General features: G+C 43.4%; 1 protein-coding gene across 3 annotated transcripts; it reads left to right on the plus strand.

The window, feature by feature from the left end:
• The first annotated feature begins 1,699 nt into the window (after positions 1–1,699).
• On the plus strand, positions 1,700–26,986 carry ZFX (zinc finger protein X-linked). 3 transcript variants are annotated; one of them, XM_075589377.1, is made up of 8 exons: positions 1,702–2,098; positions 10,002–10,096; positions 10,243–10,803; positions 13,722–13,862; positions 16,622–16,756; positions 17,778–17,915; positions 18,553–18,705; positions 22,297–26,986. In XM_075589377.1, exons 2-8 carry the CDS (start codon positions 10,030–10,032, stop codon positions 23,487–23,489), a joined length of 2,388 nt encoding a protein of 795 aa, XP_075445492.1. In that variant the 5' UTR covers positions 1,702–2,098; positions 10,002–10,029; the 3' UTR covers positions 23,490–26,986. The 3 variants fall into 3 exon arrangements, with proteins under 3 accessions (XP_075445493.1, XP_075445492.1, XP_075445494.1); XM_075589378.1 differs by lacking the exon at positions 18,553–18,705 and having other exon boundaries at positions 1,700–2,098; XM_075589379.1 differs by lacking the exons at positions 1,702–2,098; positions 10,002–10,096; positions 10,243–10,803 and adding an exon at positions 12,477–12,592.

A 26,986-nucleotide genomic window follows, 5' to 3' on the forward strand; every position in this document is an offset into this window, starting at 1 on the left:
CAACTAGTTCAGAGCCCAAAGCATCACTTATTAAAGTATGGCTTTAATATACAAAAATACAGGGCTTAGATTACATAAAAAATGATTATAACACGAACATAAAGTTACAATAAATGCAGAAGTTTCTTAAAATAAAAGGATAAAACAGAAATCCCTATACAGTACGTTACCATATGTCATAGGTCCTGTCCCAGAGAGGTCGCTGGAGTAGAAGAGAATTCACGTGTTCTGATCCCAAAACACACCTCTGTTGAATTCTAATTTTCTATTCAAACATGCCAACCTTTAAGTCCAGACCGTCTTGCATTGAAATACACATAAGACCCACCCCTGTCGTAAATCAGCTACTTAGGTAACATTTTTTTCTGCCGTTTAAAATCTGACTCAATATAAACACTCAGAACTTCATTTCCCGAATACTTAAGACAGACGCCATATTCATGGTTTTGTCTGTACGCTCCACATGCGGGTTTACAGCCCACCAATTCTTATACAACTGGTTTACAGCCCACCAATTCTTATACATCGCTGGTTTACAGCCCACCAATTTCTATACACCACTGATTTGCAGCCCACCAATTCCTCTCCCCATGCATGCCTACACCTAAAATTTGACATCCTAATATCTGTTTGCAGGAGAAAGTTATGTATTTTGCACCTCTTACCCATGCAGTGTGTGATATGATTTGATTTGTCTAATCGCAACAGTGACAGATATCCATTTGTTACTCTTATGAATTGCTATCAGGCCCATAATTTATGCACCCCTGACAAAGCCATAGCCAACCACCTAGGGTGAACGCGTTAGATAGAGAGCCCAGCTGTAGGCAATGCCAGCCATTCGGCTGATCTATCCAAGCATCGTAAGTGGAGAGGTCCATCATACATAGGACTTTTTTCATTTCAAGTCGCGAGTCGCGCATGGAGGAGCACCGATTCAGAGACAGACATGACGTCCCTCAACCGCAGATTTTGAATTAATTTAGTTGTATAACTTGACATCTGCAGCTTACTTCACCTTTATATGCATGTTTTAAATAAAATGTGATGAAATGTATGTTTAATTCCTTCACTGCCTGCAAATACTGTAATAGTGTGGTAATGCTAGTACGTATAAATTCTTGCAGGAGTTATGTTTCCATTATAACATTGCGTAGGACTAAGTACATAAACACATTTATTTTGTTGTTTATATTTTATGAAGATAAAGCTGAGAAGACAGATAGGGGAGGACAGTTCTAAAAAGGTAATTTGTGATACTTTATTTAAAAGAAAGCTATTTTGATGATTTTACCAATCTTTCCATGTTATACCATGCTTATGCTTCATTTTGTAGTTTTTCTGTACAAACATCTGCAAACTGGGACTGTGTAGACACAATAAATATATATATATATATACACACACATAAAAAAAATAATATATATATATATATATATATATATATATACACAATTCTTGGGGCTTCTTTGTTTACCCCCCCCCCCACCCACGTAAATATACTGTTTTGAGATAACTACTGTGAATTCATAAGGTATAAATCAGCACACTCGTAAATAAAATATGCACAAGATCGCTTCTGTAAACACACACAGAGTGACTGGTCATATGAACATCACAACTGTCGGGTAGATAACACATTTATTGATTGCACGACATGTATATGCACAGTGTCTGTGTTTGAGACATCTCTTGTGGTGATAACGCTCCGCCGCGGGGATGGTGGGTTCCCCGCTGCTCTCCCTCCCTGTATATCCCCAGCTCCCAGTGACCAGCGCTGGGCCCCGGGGCCTGGCGTATTCTCAGCCTGCCTCGCACTCGGCCTCCCCCCTTCCGCATTTTCCTGAGGCTCTGCGGCAGTGACGTGACGTGCTGACGGCGGCCCCGGCCACGAGAGCTGCCCGCTCTTTTTTTTTTTTCCTCCTCCTTCCCCCCTCTCTCGCTCTCAGCCATCGAGCTCGGCCCCTCCCTTTCTGCCTCTCGCGCTCACTCTACCTTCCTCCCCTCCCTCCCTTCGAAATCAGCCCTCGCGCTCGGGCCTACAACGGACGGAGGACGCCGAAGCCGAGGCGCGCGGACACCGCCAGCGTTCTAGAAGGTAAGGCGCCCCTGAGGTGGGACATATAGCGGGGGCCGGGGAGCTCGCGCAGGCTTCGGAACGTTGGGAGGCCGAGAATTCGGCCGCTCGCGCCATAGCTGGCCCTACCCCGCCGCCTTGTCCTCGCGCGGGTTCATTGTTGGGCGGTGCACAGGGACCTGTAACCGGCGCTTCTCTGCCGCGATCCCGCTGCCTCCTCCCCCACCGTCTACCTCTGGGTTAGCGTGAAAGACGCGGGCTGCGGCCTTGCTCGGCCCGTTCTTTAGGCCTCGGCCTTGCTCGGCCCGTGCTTTAGGCCTCGGCCGCTGCCCTTCCAGGCCTCAGAGGAGGCCGCAGCTAGGCCGTGGTGTTGATAGAGGGGGGAGGGGGAGAAGGGAACCGCGCGGCCTCGCTTAATGTTAAACTCTTATTGTGCGTGTCAAGCACTGACGGTTGTCTTATTGCCTTACATCGAAATGCAATGACGTTTTAACAGAACCCGTGAAAATAAACGGCGATTTTTGTTGTTGTACGTTTTCTGTAAATAGATTTTTGTTTCTTGGGGAATTGGAAACAAGATGGCGGCGGCTGACATGCTGCCTGTGAGAGGAGGGGACTCTGCCGCCGCCATCTTGGATCACTCGGGGGGGAACACCCTACAGGGAGGAGGAGGAGGAGGAAGAAGAGAAACGGATCTGTATATTGCCGGCTATTAGGGATGAGACGGATCAGAGCTGTATATTATCGGCTATTATCAGGGAGAGAGGGACAATCAGATGCAATCATAGATCAGGCGATATGCGTCATGTGTATTTCTCATTGATTGATTATCACGCCGAGGAAAGATAAGGGAGGTTGTTCATCATTATGCCATCCACATTTTAACAATGGTGGAAAAGATTGCGACTGCCCCATTGAAGTGACATTTGGGGGCTTTGGATAAACAAAGAAGGCCCCTCACAGAGAAAGATGTGACACCTGGTCCTAAGTGACATACACATACACCACCACCCTCCCATATTCAGGGACTATTTCAAATCTCAAGTCATAAATCGCACAGGGGGAAGGATAGGCCTCGCTCAGGCGAGCTGCTACATTCGCGTTCTTGTGTTTGCGCCTCCGCCGCGCGCTCCTGCAGCCCAGCGATCTGTGCTCAAACTGCAGGAGTTGGGACGCGGCGTTTGGGGGCGTAATGAACACGTCACAGCTTCGCCTTTATTGACTGAACCAGCTCACGTCACGCGACTAGCCCCAAATGTCAATTTGGGTTGTGGCGACAAAATGTCGCAGCGTCAACGCTGCACTTTGCCGCCGGTGGATTTTTCAGTTAGAAAACTCCCACCGAACAACCCGAATTGTGAGAGACGTGCGCGCACATCGCAACTCGGCCTGTCTGCGCGAGGCCATAGTTTCAGTCACAAATACATTACAAGATGCACTGTTTTTAAGTAAAAACCTTTCTTGCTTTATTCATTGTAACATCGCCGGAAGAAGAGATCAGTGTATCTCGAAAGCTCGCACAAATAAAAGCATTTAGTTAGCCACAGGACGGAATTGTCTATTCATTTTTTTTATTTTATATTTATCACCTAGGTAACTGATGTTTTAAAAATAATGTTCATATCGGTAAAACAGTTTTAAAGATACTAGAAGAGATTGTTGTTCTTTTCATGTATATTGTGGATTTTGAATGTGGTTGAGGCGGTACTGTATTTGTTAGCTTTATTTGAACCACCTAAATAATATATTCCCAACTTCTCCATGTCTGTCTGCCAATTATGAAAGGAGAAAGTTGTTAATTTTTTCCACCCTGACAAAAAAACAATTTGGGGTGGAACATACAATATTGAGTGAGCCTTTTTTTTTTTTGTTTTTTTGTTTTTTTAAATCTCTTGCAAATGGAAAGAATCAATACATTTTTGGAGCTATCAAACGTTAACTAAAAATGCCTGTGTGATGTCTTCTGAAAAACATTTGCCATGAAACACCACTGGTCCACTTTGCTCCTTTTTAGTGATCATTAGCTTTCTTTGTTCTGCTTTAAAGAAGCAATTGTCTTCCTGTTTTTAAAATGCTTATAAATTCTACTATCCCATAAGCCAGTCCTTTAGCAATGCAATTACTGTTGCAGTATTTCTGTTCTGCATTATTAAATCAAACAATTCTTAGTGATCAATACATCCCCTTTAACTGTGCACATCCCCCATACCTGTGCCCTTTCTGTTGCATTATAATTATACTCCTAAATTTATTCCTTTTTTCCTAATGTTACTTTGATATCTGAAGCGCTTATTCCTCTTGTGTTATATTGTCACGTGTATCACTGCTGTTAAATGCTATGTACATAGATGGTGCTATATAAATAAAGACATACCTACGTTTGAATATTTTATTTATATGGCACAAACATATTCAATGGGGGGTGGGGGAGCAAGGACCAGAACACAACCTTTTAATACATGCACCGTAAAACATGCTGACACGATAGGTAATGAGGTCCCAGCTCTGAGACGTGCACTGTGCAGGCTTCCTAGAGCATTATCTCTCAACCATATTCTGAAAACCTCAGACAGGCCATGTTTTGGGGCTATATAAATGCGTGTGTGTGGACTTGGAAATGTGATGGTTTTTCTAAATCCGAGGTTCTTGGAGTAGAGGGCGGCCATATACGGACAAGCTTGCATAAACAAATGGTAGAGTGGTGTGTGTTTTTTCTGTAACGCAATAGAATTAGTGATAAATTCTCACTGATGCAAGTGTTTATCAGACCTGCTTTATGTGTAAATCTAATTTCTATATACATTAAAGCAATCACAATGACCTCCCATCCTGATATGGTGATATTTATGTATTCCCAGGGAATAGGATGCACATTATGCATGGTTGTGATATGCCCCTTATCTGTTGGCTTCCTGTAATTATTTGTTTCTTCGAAAGCTTGACAAAGGGCCTGTGTGCAGCTCGATCGTTGCCTGTCCAGATGGTTTTTAAAATAAATCTGTAAAGCTTTAATCTACTTCAAGTATTTATTGAAGCAAGAATTGCAAAATACAGGTGTTGCATTTTATTTTTCATGTATTGCATTAGTTCAGCAAGGTTGGAGCCAGTTTGCTGATGAGTGACCCCAGGTCTTTGTTATTGTATTGTGAAGTTGCACACTTTTCCCCCTTCTATTTTTTGAGTATTTCCTCAACAGCATCAGGGTCTTTGGGGGAGAAATATATTTTGCCCCAGATTTAAACACACAAAAAATATGAGGAAAGATGTTTTGGAATTGAACCCTTCAAGGTTTTTTCTTCTTCTGGGTTCGATACCATTGTGCGCAAGACACGGTCTAAAATGCGAGGAAACTGAGGAGGATCTGTTTCCTCCAAAATGACTGAGGCTGTCACGTGACCACACTGGGGCACTCGGGCACCATGATCCCTCAGGCACTCAAATGTTTAAGCTAGGTGTGATAGCGTTGATCAATTAGGCTATCACATAATATATAAAACAGGTTGTGTTTCCTAAAGGGAGAACTCTGAGTGAACCCATCAGATGGAGATATCCTATAGCGCGCACCATAAGAGAAGTGAATGAATCTAAAAATTATTTTAATTTGTATTATTAAGCATTAAAAAAGGGAGGCCTACGACTGTGCTCACGTAATTCTGGTAATAGAATTTAAAAACATTGAACATAAATACACGGTGTGGTGTGGACCGTCCGACGTGATTGTAATAGAAAATGAACAGGCTAACAAACTTTTGAGAGCAGGCTGTGGGGAGGGGTGATAGGGAAAGCTATGACCCCCCATATTATTCTAAGTGCTAATTAGGTCGTAACTCAGTGCGTGGAAAGGAGTGAAACCGCACGTAACGTTACCGTGGTCAGACCTGAAATTTGATCTTTGAAGTGCCGCAGGGGAAAATAGAGAAAATATTACAAAAAAAATGGTTACATTAATCTTCCAGGTCATTGACCAAAAATGTCTCAATCCTCCCCACTAGTGCTGCTCACTGCAGTTGTGGTATATCCTATAATCATCCTGCATCCTTGTGCAGTAGGAACTCAGGCCCCAGCAGTTTTGGAACGAATTAATTAAAATTAAAGGGATAAACCTGGGTTGTAAACTGTCTAAAGAGCCACCAGATGCAACTACAGACTGTTTTTTAACGTACCAAAAACATACACGTAGGGAAGAGTTCATGAACTTTTGATATTGGATATCGGCGCTCAATTGGCGTTTTGCTGCTATGTAAGGCAATGGTAGTTAACGCTGATCCTGTCCCAAAACCCGTTACCAGAGCTTTGTGAATCCCCATAGTGGTGGTGAGGATACATATGCTGGCGAGGTGATGTCACGGGAACTAAGGTGGTAAAGTGTAGTGTCCGCCCATATTTTTTTCTGCTGCTTTGGTAAACATCCCAGCAAACAGTACCGCCATTTTGACTTTTATAACCCCTTATTCTGCTATAAAGGGCTACAGTGCCAGGGCGGCCTTTCTCTCTGATCATGTGCAGAGCTTCATGAGAGCTGCGAATGGTATCCCTCCCACAAACTAGCAAAAAGGGATGATGTTGTCTCTGGTCCTTGTGATGTCCATTGATGTCCAGCGTTTCTCTCGATAAGCAATCTACAGATCGTAGTAGAGGCCATGGTCATCTCCAGATTGGGATTTGCTCATTCTCTGCTGATGGGTATCCAAAAACATAATATCAAAGCCCTGCAGTTGGTGCAAAACGCCACTGCCCATCTTATAGCAGGCAAGGCGAGATCACAACTCACCTGTATTACATGATCTGCACTGGCTCCCAATGGAGCAAAGGGTTCATTTTAAGATCTTGACCCTTACATTTAAGGCTATCCATGGACTAGCCCGCCCCCCCCCCCTCTCCTTCCATTCAGAACTGCTTAATCAGTAAAGCCCCCAATTGGGCCCTTAAATCTGCCATCGCCACTCGACTGATTGAGCCTCGGTTTAAGGTCAATAAAGCTGGTGGGAGACTTTTTCAACAACCACCCAAGACTGTGGAATAGGCTCCCTGCTGATTTCTGAATGGAAGTAAAGCTTCCTTTTTAAACACAACATTGCAAACAGACCCTAATCCAGTGGCATACATCTTTCCTGCTCCCATTCGTGTTTCCTGCCCTTTTGTTGGTCTTCGGCGTTCCCCTATATGTTTTCTTTCGGTAGGTCCCGGTTGTAGGTCTGGGGTGGATTTCCTCCCTAAGTTCCTACACGCACTAATGTACTGCGTTTCTTCCTGAGTACCACGTATAAATAAATAACTTGATGATGAATAATCAGTTGTGCTCTAGTTGAGAATAGATTCATTTGTGCGTGCTGGTTTTACATTGGCAATGGGGAAATTACGCGATGTGAGCTTCATATTGGCTCCTTGTGACCTTGGGTAAGTCACTTTATCTCTCTGTGCCCCAGGCACCAAAAACATAGATTGTAAGCTCCACGGGGCAGGGACGTGTGCCTGCAAAATGTCTGTAAAGCGCTACATAAAACTAGCAGCGCTATACAAGAACATGCTATTATTATTATTATTATTGTTTCTCTGCCAGATACATTTTTTTTTCTATCATAAGGATTCTAGGTTAGAAATCCCCAGCAAAGACCTGCAGCCTGTCTGATCGTGCAGCCCCCCGAGGGCGTAGAGTCTGAGACGTTTGAAAGTGATTGTTCAATCGCTGTAATTTGGGCGGTGTCCCAGTTCAAAGACCAATTATATCCATTTCCACATTTGAAACTCCTGCCTTCATCATGTATGTTTTCTAACAAAGATAAACGCCCACTTTCTACCCTCCTAAGTCCTGGTTCCTGTATATTTTTGTGTGTGCAAACGAGAAGTGGATTTAAGGGCTGTATTTGTTTCCCTGAAAAAATGTAGATTATGTAGTCTTCCTACTAATTGTATTCATTTATTTTGTATAGTTTTACCTGAACCAAGAGGTGTCAGAAATGTCAACCTCGGAGGGCCCAAATCGGTGAGATTTTTGGGTGTTCTGTAAAAAAAAAAAAAGGCATATTAGTGGGAGAAGTTGTAGCAGTGAGACTCGGTTGAACTGAAAATAAGTGAGAGTTGGCATTTAGATCTCCCACAGCAAAACCGCTGAGTGGTTTTAATCCGGAAACTACCCTCAGTTAGGTTCAATTATGTGTCGATTTCCCAGTCAGCAACTGTTTTTGCCATCAGGACATTCCGCCAGGGCTGTAACACCGCATGATGGTAAATAAACGTTGAATTCTGGCTCGGGACATCCAGGTTTTATGCAGACCTAACTTCCCATCTTCCAATTAGGTCTCGCGGGCAAAATGAGCGAAGGGACTTAGTGCTGTACGTACGAAAGTAGTAACATATATGTACATGATGTACCTGGAGCTGCAGTACCCCTTGTTCCAGACTCCTGGAATGTAAGGGTTTGTCCCGCCCCTATTGTATGCAGTGATCTTTATGGTACGTTTCAGAGGGTGAATGTACATTGATGGCTTTTGAGCTCTGGCCAGAATGGCGACCTGCGTCGCAGTGAGGCTAGAAAAGTTTTACAGGTAAACACTAACCAGGTGGACTTTTACAAAAAGGTGAATTGCGCAGTTTGGCAGATCAAATGTTAATCCTGTTCCAAACCCGTTACAACATAGCATGAAACTAAACCTGAGTAAAAACGTTAAAAAATCTAAAAATATATACCGTGGACAGATTTATGAATGGATTATCCATATCCAAAACATTATACTGTTACCTGGGGATTGAGCCTCTGGCTTCCAAGTGCATTTTTGCTTGTGTTTTTTCTTTTTTTAGCGCTATGTTCTGACTTGATTGTGTACATTTTGTTATTTTCCTTATTCTTGACAGCGGATTGTCATTCTGTTTTTAAAAATTAAAAAATGTTGGTACTTAAGGGCTGGCCACCTTGAGAAGGACGTCGCTTTGCACCTTTTTCAAGCTGGGGAGACTTTATCTACTTCAAGTTTTTCTTTGAGATCTTTGTTCGTCTTTTTCCAGCCACAGGCAAATCTGTTGACACGGTCAGTTTGTGGCCACGCCTTGAAAGCCACATTTGCGTTTGTTTAACCCTTTGCTGATCGTGGCTAGTGTGTCGTCATGGGGTCAGGCACACCAGGCGTCCCATGACATAGTAGCTACGCCATGCCCGTGCTCGTTTTTGTAGGAAGGGGGAGGAGTCCTTCCGTTTGGTGCCGGGGGGAGGTGCGCGCGCAGAGCACTCTGGCACTTAACGAGTTAATGAAGAAACCGGCTCTGTCCGTTTTGGCTCTCGGGATGTATGCTTTGACAATGTACAACTACTTAGTAGTATGGGATTAGAGCAGGCCTGCACAACTCCAGTCCTCGAGGGCCGCAAACAGGCCAGAGTTTTCAGGATATCCCAACTTCAGCACAGCTGGCTCAATTAGTGGCTCAGTATAACTAATTGAGCCAGCTGTGCTGAAGTAGTGATATCCTGAAAAACTGGCCTGTTTGCGGCCCTCGAGCACTGGAGTCGTGCAGGCCTGGCTTAGAGTGTGTGTGTGCTACTGTTTTGTAGGATGAACATGAAAATGATACGTGGCTGGTGTTATGCATGAAATGTCACAACGGCATAATGGTCCATAAATGACCTTCTGGCGCTGGAAGACACCTTAGATTTACAGCCTCTTCAAGTCTCTTTCCCAGCCCCTATGGCAGAAGATGGCTCAGTAAATATGGACCAGCGTCTTTTCCACGGGTGGTTACCATGTAGGAGACTTCAACTTCTGCAAAGCACATTAAAAAAAACTGTGATGTATTATTTACATGTGTGTCCAACAAGTTACTGTAACCTACAACAAAAAAATCGCCGCGTGAATGTAAAATGTATATCAAATTACATTTTAATATCCTTTTGGTTGAGCAACAGATTAAATTTTTTTTTTTTTTCCATTTCCAGACATAGCAATCGATGATTATTAGAAGTCATGGAAGAAGATGTAGCTGAGCTCGAGCTGCAGACATCCCAACCACATGCGTTTTTTCACACGGCAGGTAAGGGTGTAAAAATATGCCTGTAAATTGCATTCTCTATAGAGCAATGTATTGTAGACCCATAATCCATGCATCCTCTGTAAGATGGGGCAGAAATCTCCCGTCCTGGTGCCTGATCTCTTTCCCTTGTCCCCCCACCTCTGCAGGAGCTGGTGGGCCGCACCTTAATGGCAATGAAATCATTGTGGAAATCCAGGAGACCGTCTTCGTGTCGGACGGTGACGGGAACTTGGCGGTGCAGGGCTACGGGCACGACGATGCTGACTCTGTGGTCATCCAAGATGTAATTGAGGACGTGGTCATAGAGGACGTCCCCTGCTCCGACATCATGGAGGGGACCCCGGTGTCAGAGACGGTCATCATCCCCGAGCAGGTCCTGGAGGATGAGGTGGGCACAGAGGTGGAGGAGCACGAGCTGGAAGAGGATGAGACGTCCCTGGCCCACTGCAATGTGCCAGAGAGTGAATTGGACTCTGAACTGGTTGAGGGAGAGTTGACGGCGCCCGGTGCAGAGAGTGATGTTCACTCTGTTCCAGAGCACATGGTGGGAGAGGAGATTGCGGAGGACGAGCTTGGGGAAGAGATGATTTCAGAGGAGGTCCTGGTAGCGGACTGCGCCTCAGAGGCAGTGATCGACGCCAACGGGATCTCAATGGAGGAACATGAGGGCGATGATGAGAACTGTGACAACTACCTCATGATCTCACGTGAGTCCACTTTATGTTCAGCATACCACCTGTCTGTGGCTACCTCGTGCAAGAAAGGAGTTCCAGGATGTTTACTTTAACCCCGTCCCGAATTATTAAAAAGAGCATAAATAAAAACATAAAATCAAGCACTTCTTATATTAAAACACACACATGCGTATATATCTCCTATACTTCTATGTCATTTGCTCTATTCAATACATTTTTGGTCCTTGCTTGTGACCTATACACACGCACCTCACCACAGAGGCTGCTTAGGAAAGACTGGTTCCTGAAGAAGCCCTTTGGAAGCAGAGCACTGGGGGACGGCACTTCGGCAAGCAGAGATAATGATTGCCAGCTCTGCTTCCGAAGAGGTTCTTCAGCAGCAGTATTCTCATCTCCTATTCACTCCCAATTTTCCATTCATCCCGTGTTATGTTGGATGTAGCATTGGGGCTGGGTTTGTAGCCCCAGTTATGGATCTCCAGTGCATAAACCCACCTGCCTCCCCGGCTTGGTTGGTTTATATATTCATAAATGACATCATGGATGCTTCTATTTGTATTACCCCATGTAATCCTATGCTTGCAATGTATACAATATCCTCCTCTGGGATCCTCTTTGTCTGTACATTTCCAACGTTTTGTGCGTCTGTTATGGGAGGTGAAATATATTGATTTAGATTTGGGATTTCAATAAACAAATCGGAGGAAGTGATGGTTCTGAAACCCCAAACTGTGCATTCCTAAGTGTTTGCAATGCTCTTAAACTGCCTGAAACCTTCCAAATTTGGAGACGTAATCTTACAAGAACAACAAAAAAAAGACACACACTGGGAATTAGACGCGGTGTGGCAATCTGTTCACTTCCTGCTATAAACAAGGGCATAAAGTCCTCATTTTTCACACCAGCTGTTTTTCCTATTTTCTTGCACGAAATAAGCCGTTATGATACTTGGCAACTTTGCCAAATGTGTTTAATAAAACACATACGCGATAAGTGGCAGCCCACAATCTGGTGTATAAACAGCTGAAACATCTGAACAGCCCCGTTTTTATTATAACGCTAGGCCGGGTGCTCAAACAATACTTCTAACTATTGCGTGGCCCAGTTATTGGCCAGTGTAGTAATTGGTGAATGGGATGTGGCTGTGCTCTGGAAGTCGGTATCCCTGCAGGGCATGCCAAATTTGGGATGAATCAGAGGCACACAGCGCTACCCAAACTTCCCACAATCATTAGTTACCCCTATAGTGCCTCTTGCTATGACTGTGATGTACAGTTCTGCACGGCAGAATGGCGGAGTTAAAGCATAATCAAGAGTGTTTTTCCGCAAAGCTTGAGCTTGCCCATTTTTTATTTTATTTTACAGTTATTTCATAGCTGTGCTGACTTGGTTTTTACGTTCTTTTCACTCCATAAGGCGATCATTTAATGCTGCGACAGTAAACGGATCTCTTGCCTTTAAAGGAGCAGTTCACAGACAAAAATGTATTTGCATTCACCTTATAAATGTAGTTTCTATTCCTTAGGAAAGATTCAATCACCTTTAAAGTAATATTTCCCCTTCCAGCTTGTGTCACATTAAGTCTCTCTGAGAGACATTTTATTTTTCCCTAACGAGTTTCTATATTGTTCGCTCTGTTTCATTCTAATCTTACCTGGTAATTATTGTTCTTCCCCCAGTATCTCTTTAGACTAATTATGCTGTCATCGTTAGCTACCCAAAACAACAAAAAGGAGCACGCCTGGATGCGATTTACCTGTTTATACAAGTTTACAAACAGTCTTATCACGAAAGACACTAGGTAAAAATGGTAAACACCCCAACGCATTTGGTTACTCTGGAGACTACTAGTTAAAAAAAAAAAAGGAAAGATATATATATATATATTTAAAAAAATGTATACTTGTCTGATTTGTTTTGGAAGGTGACAATCACCTATATTACATCTGTTACACGTGCCACTGCCATTAGTTAATTTTGGCCTTAAGAGGGACTGCACCTTTAAATGGAACTGTAATTATTGGTAATGTTCAGAGGACAGGCTAAATCTGGGGCGCTCAACTCCAGTCCTAAAGACCCCCCAACAGGTCATGTTCTCAGGATATCCCAGCTTCAGTACAGGTGGTTCAATCAAAGACTGAGCATCTGATTGAGCCACCTGTACTGAAGCTGGGACATGCTTAACACCTGTCCTGGTTTTTTTTGGGTGGGGGGGGCTTGAGGATTGGAGTTGAACACCCCTGGCCTTGAGTTTTCCAATTGCCTTATCCCTACCTAACTACATTGTTTGCCGTATCCGAGCCTCCCAAGAGCTTGATTGTGTCATTTACCCCATGCTGACGAAATGACGGGCTATTTGCGAAATCTTTTTTTATTGCAAATGTGCAAAGTATTAACAGACATTTGTGCCTCTCACTGCAGACATACCATGTTTGAGTGAACATAGACGCGTCACTTGCACTGTCCCCAGAGAAACATAAAACGTACACAGCCAATAGATGAGAAACCGTGCAACAATTCCTTCCTGGCATCTAAATGGAGAAATCCAGATTGAATACAGATTATAAAATTGCTGACATTTTTTATTCTTTTGTCCGATTGATTACATTGTGTTCCAGAACAGTAAAATAACATGTATATTTTTGCCTTTCCAATTTCACCTTAAAAAAACAAACAAATCCTTTAAATTAGTCAAAGTCTCTTCTTTTAGTGGAAACGGATTTCATTCTGCATTATTCTGTGACATCCCAGGTGCTGTAATCTCTGCCCTGTTGCATTGTAAACGTGCTGCACACAGATAAAAGATACCCAAGGTGACAAGGAGCCGACACCGGGATATGTACACGATTTGTATCCCCTTTGGCTGGAGGTCTTTACTAACTGGCTTCCCCTTCCGCGGGCCTAAACCTTTCCCCCTGTTTTCTCTCCAGTGGATGACGCTGAGAAGATTGACGGGACAGAGGAAATAACTATGGGAAGCGGGGTGGACGGTGACCATAAAATGGACGGATCGTGTTCAGAAGTGATCAAGGTGTACATCTTCAAAGCGGACCCGGGGGAGGAGGACTTGGGTAAGAGAGGCCCTCTGCCGCAGCGTACTACAGGCGCCTCCTGCCCTGCAACGGCTCGTGTGGGCTGTCGCAGGACTGAGCTGTTTTATGTCAGAGGAGGGAACCAGTGCTCGGCACCGCTCACGACAGAAATATTCTAGAACAGCTTGTCCTTGGGTTCAAGCAACGGGACAGCGATAAACAGTTACCCGATTTTATGTTTGTGTGTCAAGTGACTACAAATTAGAACGTATTTGTTGAACCCAGTGCTTAAAAGCTGTGTAATAAGCTTATAGGAGGTCCATGTTAAAATGGACATGAAGCAAAAAGGGACTTATTTGCGTGTCATTACCCAGAATCCCTGGCTGCAGTGGAAGCACTGTATGCAAAGAGATAATGGGAAATGGCGGGTTGCAGACCTGTCTGAGACGTGAATGTACTGACAAGTGATATTTTTATTTGCTGTACATCATGCCTTGGAAATTCTTTGAGGCGCCCAATACTGCAGTTGTTTCAGCTTTGCGCTGATCTAGTTCGGATTTTAAAGCAGCACACCGAGTTATTAGTTTCAAAGGCATATTTTTGTATAATGTTTTATTTATTTACCTTCATATAGTTACATAAGTAGATGAGGTTGAAAACACATACGTCCATCAAGTTCAACCTATGCTAAATTTAGACAAAATATACTTTATCCTATATCTATACTTACTCATTGATCCAGAGCAGTGATTCCCAACCAGAGTTCCGTGGAACCCTGGGGCTCCTTGAACCAGTCTTTGGGGTTCCTCCTACAGACCACAGACCCCCCTCCCCCCCCCTTCCCGGGATGGGTTTTTTTGGTATGTATTTTGTACGTGGATTGAGTGAGAGTGGGGTAATTGACGGAAGATAAGGGCGAGTGAGAGAAGAGAGGGGGCGGGAGTGAGGAAAAGAGGGAGTAAGACTTGAGGTATAAATACATGCGAGGCGGGAGAGTTAGTGAGATGGATGGGAGAGAAATACATGGGTAAAGGGTGGGAAATAGAGGTGGCTCGTGAGGTGTGAAATGTTAAACCTATTATGTGTCAGCCAGATAGGGGTTCCCCGAGATTTTTTTAAATACTTCAAGGGTTCCTCCAAACAAAAAAGGTTGGAAATCACTGATCCAGAGGAAGGCAAACAAAAAACCCCAGAGTCATATCATCCAATGATATCTCATGAGGGGAAAAATAAATTCCTTCCTGACTCCAAGAATTGGCAATCGGATTAATCCCTGGATCAACATCCTTCCCATGTATACTTATTTGGTATATCCCTGTATACCTTTCCTATCTAAAAAGATGTCCAACCTTTTTTTGAACAAATCTATTGTATCTGCCATCACAGTCTCCATGGGTAATGAATTCCACATTTTAACTGCCCTTACTGTAAAGAACCCTTTCCTTTGTTGCTGGTGAAATCTCCTTTCCTCCAACCTAAAGGGATGGCCCCGAGTCCTTTGTACTGCCCGTGGGATGAATAGTTCTTTTGAAAGTTTCTTGTACTGTCCCGAATATATGTGTATATAGTTATCATATCCCCTCTTAGACGCCTCTTTTCTAATGTAAATACATCTAATTTAGCTAGCCTCTCCTCATAAGTTAGAATGTCCATCCCCTTTATTAATTTGGTGGCTCTTCTCTGCACTCTCTCTAGTTCCATAATGTCTTTTCTAAGGAGTGGTGCCCAAAATTGTACTCCATATTCAAGGTGTGATCTTACTAATTCTTTGTAAAGGGGCATAATTATGTTTACTTCCCTTCCATCCATTGCCCATTTAATGCAAGATAAGATCTTGTTTGCCTTTGCAGCTACTGCATGACTTTGGGCACTATTGCTAAGCCTGCTGTCTACAAGCACTCCTAAATCCTTCTCCATCAAGGATTCCCCCAATTTATCCCCATTTAATGTGTAAGTCGCCTTTTTAGTCTTGCATCCCAAATGCATTACCGTACATTTCTCTGTATTAAACCTCATCTGCCATTTACCTGCCCAAGTTTCCAGTCTCCCCACGTCCTTCTGAAGAGAAATTACATCCTGCTCTGATTCTACTACCTTACACAATTTAGTATCATCAGAAAAGATGGAGACTTTGCTCTTGATGCCAACCTCAAGGTCATTAATAAACAAGTTTAAAAGCAGTGGTCCCAGTACCGATCCCTGAAGTACTTACTCATGACTTTAGCCCAACCTGAAAAAGTTCAATTTGTGACAACCCTTTGTTGTCTATCCTTCAACCAGTAAGCTTCAACCAATCACAGCTTTAGAGATTGTTGGCACCACTCTTTCCTGTCACGGGCTGAATTTTTTTGAAGCAGAAAGTGTTGTATGGGGAACAAAAATGCATCTTTTCAATAACTAAATATATAAAAGCAGTGAGGATATCAGCATATTTGCTGATATCCTCACTGCTTTTATATATTTAGTTATTTCATGAGCCAGGTGTAGGACCGCTGTTTTCTTACCACTGCCAATCCCAGTGGTGGAGAAATGTAGCAAATAAATGTCTCTGCTTTGGGGAAATTAAGGCAGCGTCTGTGCTGGCAAGTCAGCAAAGGAGGCAAACGGCTTTTTGATGGATAGTGTTCCCTTTGTGCATTCACTACAACAGCGAATGTGCAAAGCAGCTTAAAATAAATACAAATGTTGGACAGTTGTTTCTATGTCCCCACAAAGTGTGAACTGCGTTTAAATTCTCTCCAAATGCGAAACCTGCAGTACGTGAGACTGCACCATTAACACCTCGTCCTACACAACAGGTGGCACGGTCGATATTGTGGAAAGCGAGTCGGAGAATGGCGACGGACTTCTCGATCTTCACGGTGGAGGGCGCCTGCCTCGGGAAAAGATGGTTTACATGGCCATGAATGACTCTCAGAATGAAGACGACTTGGGTCAGTATCCGAAATGTTTCACATTGTGTAACCCTCAGCCTCAATTAGACTCTGCTGGGAAGCAAGTCTTCCCAGTGCTGGAGGATATCATAGCCCCATCCCTAGGAACACAGGTGGGCTTTTTCCTGCATGGGGAAGGTGGGTTCACAGTTTTTTGAGTAGGGGCCCTAGGCAGATTTAGCAGCTGTGTTGCTCTTGCAGAGGGGTGCATAGCTGTTGTCTAAACAGATGTAAACCACATACACACCAAGAACGCACAGTAAGTTTTTAAATGCCTATTTAATCCCAAAAAAGACAGGAAATGCTCTGGGCAAAATGCTAACCATTATAGAAGCAAAAAAAAAATGAATACAGCACCACCTAAACAACAAATATAGCAATGCGGGGACGATGGACACCAGGGAGGGACACAAACCCCCTAATCAAAATACAGTACACAAGGGGGTGTCCCGCACTCTTAATAAAAAAAATTAATCTAGAAAGGATCAAGAATAAACATGTACATGGGTGAAAAACTCAAAAAACATTACTGAATAGAGAGTGCAGACGCTACAAAAAAATGTGATATGGACACAAAGCAGTGAAAAAGATCCCAAATACACAGAATGCTCCTAGAAATGACCTAACAACATAGGAGTATCGAATGAACTCCAAGGTTACAGTAGTAAAAAAAGGGGGAACATAAGGAAAGGGAGCACAAAAATAGGGCGGAAACCGAGAAAGCAAATGTACATGGGGGGGGCAACGTTTTGGGGTATAATCCCATTCTGGCAAGATCCCACGCTCAATGAAAAAACCTACTTCCTTTAGGTGTGCTCAGATCCTCCAATGTTTGTTCGTATTCTAACAGCTCTCACTGCAGTAGCCCACCAGTTTCTGCTCTGTCACGCTAACATTTATAGGAGATAAACTCCCCGGCTTTAAAAGTAAAAGGAAACCATTTGAGTGTTTTGTGAAGCGCAGCCTGGCGTTTGTGGGTGTGTATGCTCCCTGTTTACACTTCCTGCCGTTTGCTGTGTAGATGTGGCAGAGATTGCTGATGAGGTTTACATGGAGGTGATTGTTGGAGAGGAGGATGCTTCCGTGACCCACGAACACCAGCTGGATGACTCGGAATTGAACAAGACCTTCATGCCGGTAGCTTGGGCTGCCGCGTACGGTAAGTCGGCCTGCTTAGAAACTGGCTGCGAACGGAAAAAAAAACGTAATAACGCTTGAACCGAAAGAAGAAGAAGAAGAAAAAAAAAAGCACTGCAGTGTTCGTTGGGTGTGCTGAGTTTTAAGGAGCTGCTCCTATTGGAATAGGCTAAGAGTGGCCAACTCCAGCCCTCAAGGACCACCAACAGGCCAGGTTTAAGGATATCCGTGCTTCTGCAGAGTTTGCTCAGTCATTATGATTGAGCCACCTGTGCTGAAGCAGGGATATCCTTAAAACCTGACCGGTTGGTGGCCGTTGAGGACTGGAGTTGGCCACTCCTGGAATCGACTGTCTATAAAAAGGAGAGAGAGGCTCCCCCGTGGTTCATCACGAACAATTTTGCATTAAAGAATCACATTAGATGAAGTGCTGGACAGTGGAAAATGATACACGACTTCAACTCTGCTGTAGCCTTGACGATCCCATGTGGGGATCAAAAGGCGGGTATCTTTTTTTTTTTCTTTTTTTTTTTTTCATCATCCAAAATGTAGTCTGTAAAGTAAAGCGATTCTTTCATCTAAACTTTCCATTACAAACATTGCAGTTCTGCGATCTCTGTGCTTTGCGAGAGCTCTCAACTCTCCGTCTCCCCTCGCAGGTAATAACACGGGTAGTAGCTTGGACGGGGTTGAGCACAGGAACGGCACCGCCAGCGCCCTGTTGCACATAGACGAGTCTGACGGGCTGGATAGGCTTTCAAAACAGAAACCAAAGAAGAGGAGGAGAGGAGAAAATAGGCAATACCAAACAGGTCGGTGTACCTTGGTTAGGCGGGCCTACCGTTTCAGGACAACTACTTTTGTTATTTATTTAAAGGTGGTAGATGAGAGCTGACCGCTACTTAATTAGGTAAAGGTATTGACATTCTCTCTCCAGTACCATGTGATCAGTACTGTATTCATCACGTGGCCGAAACCGTCCCCTTATTTCAGGAACAGAAGAAAAAATACCTTCTCCTGATAAAGACCTGCTGCTCCCTGGCAGTCGCCCTTGACATGAGCAAAAGTGGTTTGATGTTCAGTTATGTGAGAAGAATCCCTTAAAATAAATTGGAATAAACACTCGTTTACATAAACATACGGATTAAAAATGCACTGAACACTAATGAAAAACACCGTCCTTCCCTTAAAGGGCAATATTGACACTGGTGTGTCTCGGATGTACTATACCAGGGGTGCGCAAAGTTTTGATCCTGCGCCCCCCTGCCTGCTCGGCTCCGGCGCCATATGGCACGTTGTCATGGTGCCGTCACGTGACCCAAATGACGCCGGGTTACCATGGCGACGCGTCATCGGAGACCAGGTAAGAGAAGCTGCAGAGGCCTTGGGGGAGAGCGCGGGACCTATGTAGCTGCTGCACCCCCCCCCCCTCCCTGGAAAATCTCCCGCCCCCCACTTTGCACACCCCTGTACTATACTCTACATATATACATCCTAGACACACCAGTGTCAGTATTGTCCCTTAAGGGAAGGACTGTGTTTTTCATTAGTGTTTAGAGCCAAGTGCATTTTTAATCAGTATGTTTGTTTATGTAAATGAGTGTTTATTTCAATTTATTTTATTAATATCAGAGTGAAGGTTTGTTTTAATTGTCTACTGATTTATCCCACATATTGTGAGTGCGGTCGAGAAGGGATTCTTCTTCTCTCTTCTGTTCCGTTAGATTTTCTTCCTGCAGTGCACCTTACCTTCTATTGCAGTTTCGATTCCTAGGCTGCAGCACTAACACCTTTTCCCCCCTCCTTTCTGTTCTCATATTGACGTTTAGTTAACTTCACAAATGCTGTCCGTGTGGAAGATAAAGGGATAGCCCTTTCTGCTCATCTCCCCCTCCCACCCCCCTGTTTTTTATCTTTATAAATTTGATAAAGGTGAGCGCTCTGCGTGAGGATGATCCTTAATAAAATACAAGCTTTTTATTTTTATAGCGGCTGGACAAAGTCACTGGCAGCTGGATATTCTCAATAAGACATTTTCCTCAATAGTCTGCTGCCTTCAAAGACAGGGAAAACCAGCAGCCATTGTGTGTTTTATTTTAAAGAACTGGCAGTAAAAACAAATCTTTAAAACAACCTTTCTACCCAGCCCCCCTTCCCCTGCCATAAACAAGACAATTTTGGGCTCAGGCCGATATCCTTATTAGAAAAAAATGTACGCAATGTAAAGGAATTAAGAATAATTGTACCTTTTTAAATGGAAGTCGCAGTGGGAGAGGAGTTGGTTGGAGGCCCTGTTCTATAAAGCTCTGGATCACCTTGTTACAGAAGAAAATAATAAATGAAGACCTAAAAATAGGAAGTGGGGGTTTTCTGTCAGTTATGCCACAAATATTTCATGGGCGTTCTTATGAAAGAACCTCCAAGATCGCAATATTTCTCATCCTATTTATTTAAATGAACATTACAATGCATGGGGCCAAATTTACAGAGGCCCTCAATATTTCCCCAATGCTGTTGGGACTGATAGGAAAAGCCACAGACCGCAAGATAAAGCGGCAGGAAGGACATATGAACCATTTTGAGAATCGCCAGCAGTACAAATGACACGAGGCCATCCCTTAAGGTTGGAGGAAAGGAGATTTCACCAGCAACAAAGGAAAGGGTTCTTTACAGTAAGGGCAGTTATAATGTGGAATTCATTACCCATGGAGACTGGTGGCAGATGCAATAGATTTCTTCACAAAAATGTTGGACATCTTTTTAGAAATGTATACAGGGATATCCTCCTACTGTCTCTGTACGTTCTCCTTACCTACCAATTAGACTGTAAGCTCCTCGGAGCAGGGACTCCTCTTCCTTACTGTTACTTTTATGTCCAAAGCACTTATTCCCGTGATCTGTTATTTATATTATCTGCTATTTATTTGATTACCACATGTATTACTACTGTGAAGCGCTATGTACATTAATGGCGCTATATAAAGACATACAATACAATACACTAAGTAAGAAAACATGGAAAGGATGTTGATCCAGGGAGTGATCTGATTGCCATTATTGTTGTCAGGAAGGAATTTAATTTTTCCTTATGAGACAGCATTGGATGATGTTTCATTGGGGTGGCTTTTGTTTGCCTTCCTTTGGATCAACATCCCGTAAATGCAAATATAGGCTAAGTGTGTGTCGTCTAAATTTAGCATCGGTTGAACTTGATGGACATATGTCTTTTTAACCTCATCTACTATGTAGCTCATTCTTTGCCGCAGAGCAGTGCGTTGCTGACCCCTCGGCAGCGGAGATGTTGATATCACTCATGCACAGTGCTTGAAACTATTTTATAGACCAAGGTTTCAAAAGAAGCAGTATTAACACTACTGGTACCTTCAGAGTCTGAAATGATAACTTTTCTTTTACATTTGTAATACAGCGCAACCCCCTTATAACGCTGTGCTTGGGGTCCAAAGAATCGCATCGCGCTATAAGCGGATCGCGTTAGAAATAATGTACAATTGTCTGCATTGTACATTAAAGAATTTAATATAGCAATTATCGTGTTGTAAACATAAATACGAAAATTGGGAGCCACGCTTGCATCGCGCTACAAGTGGGTTCGCGTTGTAACGGAGCGCGTTATAACAGGGTTGAGCTGTATTTCCAACCGCCTCCATTCTTTTGAAAATGTTTTTAGAAATGTTGGTGATGGGGCATGGCACGATCCTATTATCTCTTTGGGAAATTGGTAGCATATATTCGTGATGTTCGTTGGCTGGTTTGCGTTTTCCTTTCTGAAACCGCTGGTCCCAAACGCCCGAGTTTGCACTTTACCTAACTATTCTTTGGTATGTGTCAGTCAAAGTAAAACATAAGGTTTTTAGAAATGAAGATAGTGACTATTTGTTTATTTTTTTTTTTGCAAGTGGACTCCAGACCAATTATTTTTTTTTTTTTATTTTTTGAAATCATGGGTACAGTTTAACTATTAGACAAATGCCACCAGAAACAAGTTTTGGGAGTCGGTTAATTTCATAGATAAATTATAAAGGCCCCCGGATAGGAATTGTTTCATCGAAGGCCGACACTTTTCTACACCGTGCAACCCTGTGTATTTGACCATCCAACAGCTTCCACTTGGTTAGGAACTCATTACGGCTGCAAAAACCATTAGACCAAGGGTGGGCAACTTCAGTCCACAAGGGACACCACCAGGTCAGGTGGTAGGGATATCCCTGCATCAGCACTGAGCCACTGATTGAGCCACTGATTGAGCCACCTGTGCTGAAGCAGGGATATCCTGTAAACCTAACCTGTTGGTGTCCCTTCAGGACTGGAGTAGCCCACCCCTGCATTAGACTATAGAAGTAACTTATTGTCTTTTTTTTTCTCTCTCTCTGCTCTTTCATTAGCCATAATCATTGGTCCTGATGGCCACCCGTTGACTGTTTACCCATGTATGATCTGCGGCAAGAAGTTCAAGTCCCGAGGCTTCCTGAAGAGGCACATGAAGAACCACCCGGAGCACCTGGCCCGCAAGAAGTACCGCTGCACGGACTGCGACTACACCACCAACAAGAAGGTGAGCCTGCATAACCACCTGGAGAGCCACAAGCTCACGGCTGCCGTCGTCAAAACGGAGAAGGACTTGGAGTGCGACGAGTGCGGGAAGGTGTTCCTGCATACCAATGCATTGTTTGCCCACAAGCTGACTCACAAGGAGAAGAATGGCAACAAGATGCACCGGTGCAAGTTCTGCGAGTATGAGACAGCGGAGCAGGGCCTGCTGAACAGACACCTGCTGGCGGTGCACAGCAAAAGCTTCCCGCACATCTGTGTGGAATGTGGTAAGGGCTTCCGCCACCCATCTGAGCTCAAGAAGCACATGCGCACACACACAGGGGAGAAGCCGTACCTGTGCCAGTACTGCGATTACAGGTCGGCCGACTCCTCCAACCTGAAGACTCACGTCAAGACCAAGCACAGCAAGGAGATGCCCTTCAAGTGTGAAATCTGCCTGCAGACGTTTGCAGACTCCAAGGACCTGCAGGCGCATGCCATCCTGCACCAGGAGAGCAAGAGCCACCAGTGCCTGCACTGCGACCACAAGAGCTCCAACTCCAGCGATCTGAAGCGGCACGTCATCTCTGTGCACACCAAGGACTACCCCCACAAGTGTGAGGTGTGCGAGAAGGGCTTCCACCGGCCCTCCGAGCTGAAGAAGCATGAGGCGGCACACCGGGGGAAAAAGATGCACCAATGCAGACACTGCGAGTTCCAGATTGCAGACCCCTTCGTGTTGAGCCGGCACATTCTGTCCGTGCACACCAAGGAGCTACCGTTCAGGTGCAAGCGCTGCCGAAAGGGCTTCAGGCAGCAGGCGGAACTGAAAAAGCACATGAAGACACACAGTGGTAAGAAGGTGTACCAGTGTGAGTACTGCGAGTACAGCACCACAGACGCTTCGGGCTTTAAACGCCACGTAATCTCCATCCACACCAAAGACTACCCCCACCGCTGCGACTACTGCAAGAAAGGCTTCCGCCGGCCGTCCGAAAAGAACCAGCACACCCTGAAACACCACAAAGAGGCCAGCTTGGCGTGACCTCCTCTATCGCGGACCTTTTACAAGGAAAACACACACACGCCCGTTCTTGCAAAAGGATACTGTAAAGTTTTTTGTTTTTTTATTATCATTATTATGTACAGTTTTCGTGCGTCTCCAGTAATTGATATTATAATTTTTATTATCCTCCAGTTCTGCTCTTTGTTTAATAAATAAACAAAGTTGCAAATTTAAGGAGGCCCTCCCCCCACGCCCACCCGTAGATGTTGTCGATCCCTCCTCCCGCCTCCCAAGTATTTCATTCCGGCAAATATATATGCAGTGGATATTGCAGAGAGCTGCTACATATTTTTTAAGGTTAGTCATATGTAATTTGAGTTGCTTACTTGATCCTAGAAAGGAAAATGGTCTGTAAAAAAAGAGCTCCGTTCTCTTGCTGCTGAGGGACCATGCGACACATTTGGGGAAACCTGCGCTAGTGAAGGGTTAGCCCGTTAATTGTAATGCGTTGCAGGCACCTCTAGCATGGAAAGGGGGTCAGGTTATTGCATTTAATGTCCGTAGCAGAATTCCCCCCAAATCTTAAATGGGCAAACATAGCAAAAAATAAAAGAAATCCACCCAGACATCCACACATAGAGGGCAATCCTAATGTATTGACGTCGCTGCTGTATCCATGACAAGTCGTATGAAAGAGATCAAGGTTGTTGCCAATGTCAGAATTACTGCCGGAGGTGCAATCTCTTGCTCTAAAAAAAAATATATATATATACACACACACACATAAATACAAATTCATTAAATATTTGTGAAGAGAAAAAACGAAAACACAAAGCAACCATAGCCGTTCAAATATTCACCATTCTGTATTTTTCTTTTCTTTTTAAACTGCTCTTACAATAAAGAAAATCATTGGGAAGAAAGCATTTCCTGTCAGAGAAAGTGGCAGCCATTTTTTTTTTTTTTTTTTTTTTTTTACTTCTATAGTCCAAAAGTTATAATTGACTATCAGATGTCTGCAGACAGAAAGGTAACAAATACATTTTATACCATAACAATGTTGAGGCGGTTTAAGCCATGTTGCTGTCAGTATTCTCTGTATTCTGTACATCTCTTGTTCTTCCTCGTTTACCTGTAATGAATTGACGGAAGTGAATTAAGACCAGTAGCAGGTTGAACAGGCTAAATGGAGCCGACACCCTTTAAAAAAAATATATATACAGTATATATAATCGGATAAATATTCAAATATTTAAAAAAAAAAATGTTTTTAAACTTTTAACATTTCCACGATGAAACAAATGCTTTGGAGGGGTTTTATAATACGTAACTAATGTCTTTTGGTGATGAGACTGTTTAGCGTTCATCAAAATCCTTTGCTTAGCCCGTGTTTGCAAAGTAATTATGGTGCCATCATAGGGCACACAGATGAGCATTAAGTAGCTGATATGCTTGGATCAAGTATTCCCGACAAGAAGACACACCCAGCCATCATTCACAAGATAGAAATAAGTACGGTAGTTACTTTAAGGGGGATTGAATCTTTCTTAGGAAGCTAATGACACTGATAATTTATTTCACAGTTTTGTTTTTTTACCTGCTAAAATGAACTGCCCCTTTAATTGTGCGTCACTAAATCATTTGTTACAAGTTGGGGTGCACTGTGTTTTCTTTCTTTTCTTTCTATTATCTGTATCCATCTATAATTTGGTCACGGGAATGGGTGCATGTTTTTTTTGATGTTCCCAGATTACATTTCATAGTTTTGTCAATTCGTCGCTAAAAACGACACTGTGTTGTGGTGAGAAGTTTGTGGTTCGTATTCTATTCCAATCCCATAATTAGAGTTGTTACTTCAAATGTTACATTGACATTGCAACTTGCTGCATCTATAACCAACCTGTGTCTAAGCTGCCCGACTTCCCTGTCTGAAAAGTGTCCTTCTATGACAAGCCTATGACAAGCAGCTTCTCTATGGCGGAGGTTTGAATGCTACTGCCTAGTTGCATAGACAAAGTGGTGGGTGGCGCACACCTGGTTTCATTGATGTTTTATAATGAGGTTACTGTGTGTCCCCGGACAATACTACAGCCATCTGTTGACACAAGGACAAAGACAAATATCCAGGCACAAAAAAAAAATACATACTTGTGATATAAATACTTGCTGTTTTATTTAGTTACACTGGTGCATGTCAAAAACCCCGATGAAGGCCGAAACGTTGGTTGGATGTATGCACATGTGTAACTAAGGAAACAGCAAGTATTTATATCGCAACTCATTTGTTTGTTTTTTGAGTGCCTGGATATTTGTCTTTGTACTTTTGCCTATTTACACACATGGTCACGTTTCCCAGGGCTTGCAGATTGTATTTTGCGGCCTACATCTTCCGGACGCCATATCAGAGTATGCTGTAAAGCAGGGATAGCCAACTCCGGATCCCAAGGGCCACCGCCAGGTCAGTTTTTTTTCAGGATATCCCTGCTTAAGCAGAGGTGGCTCAGTCAATGACTGACCTATACAGCCACCGGTGCTGAAGCAGGGATATCCTGAAAACCCGACCTGTTAGTGGCACTGTAACATTAGCTTAGCATTGGTATTGTCAAATATAGCACTCATTACAATTGTAACAAGGTTGTTGCCTATCCTGTACTCTTACTGGTGGTGGTCTTGAGAGCTTCCTGAAAATAACAATATCTTTGAGGTTGAGGGGACATTAACCCAGATTCACTAAATGGAGCTAAACTTTGGCGCTCCTATTGGCCCACTCACTTGAATAGGCCTTATGCTATGGCCAAGCACCGTTCTATAAATCTTCACCGACATGTATACATTTGTATGGCACTGCTTGTTTAATTACATTTTATACACACTGTGATTCAGGTAAATGTTTCCATCCGAATATACCAGCACTCCTATTGCACGAATGTATTTATCTGTGGGCAGCGCATAGTCTAAAGTAGTAAAAACAAACAGTGTTTGTACAGATCATGCACTCAACTAAATTAAGAAGCTGCTGTTACTGCACATGTAAAAAACGGGGACGTACATTTTAAGATGAAATGTGGCAGAATACAAATTTGAACCTGACTTTACGATTGTCCCTGTAGAACTGCTTTTTGTAAGGGATATTAATCAGCTGCGGCTCTATCAAATGTAACAAGCTTGTTTATCAAGTTTCTTCCACTTGGTGCGTATTGTCAATCAGGACGGTTCGCGTAAACTGTAGAGAGAAAATGATGCACAAAGGCACCACATTTGGTAGGTTTAATTGTCGTATGTACGTCCATGTAAATCCTCCACGTTTCATCTTGCTGACACTCCACCAATTGCAAATGAAGAAAGTAGTCTAGTCTCTAGAAAAATAGGCTCCCTGGATCAGTTTACCTCTAAAATTGCTCAGTGCCGAATGACCCAGGAAGGCATACTCGAACCGTTATGATATAGTACTCCATAGCTTTCAAATATAAAGGTAAGATTCCCTCACTGCAACAGCTGGTATTTCCGTGCTATTTTCAAGCTAATAATATTAAAAA

This window comes from Ascaphus truei, chromosome 3 (genome assembly GCF_040206685.1).
Source record: "Ascaphus truei isolate aAscTru1 chromosome 3, aAscTru1.hap1, whole genome shotgun sequence".
Taxonomy (NCBI): domain Eukaryota; kingdom Metazoa; phylum Chordata; class Amphibia; order Anura; family Ascaphidae; genus Ascaphus; species Ascaphus truei.

Coding starts and splice junctions, on each gene's coding strand:
- ZFX (XM_075589377.1), top strand. CDS start 10,030: ATGGAAGAAGATGTAGCTGAGCTCGAGCTGCAGACATCCCAACCACAT. Junction 10,097..10,242: donor TGCGTTTTTTCACACGGCAG/GTAAGGGTGTAA, acceptor CCACCTCTGCAG/GAGCTGGTGGGCCGCACCTT. Junction 18,706..22,296: donor AAATAGGCAATACCAAACAG/GTCGGTGTACCT, acceptor CTCTTTCATTAG/CCATAATCATTGGTCCTGAT.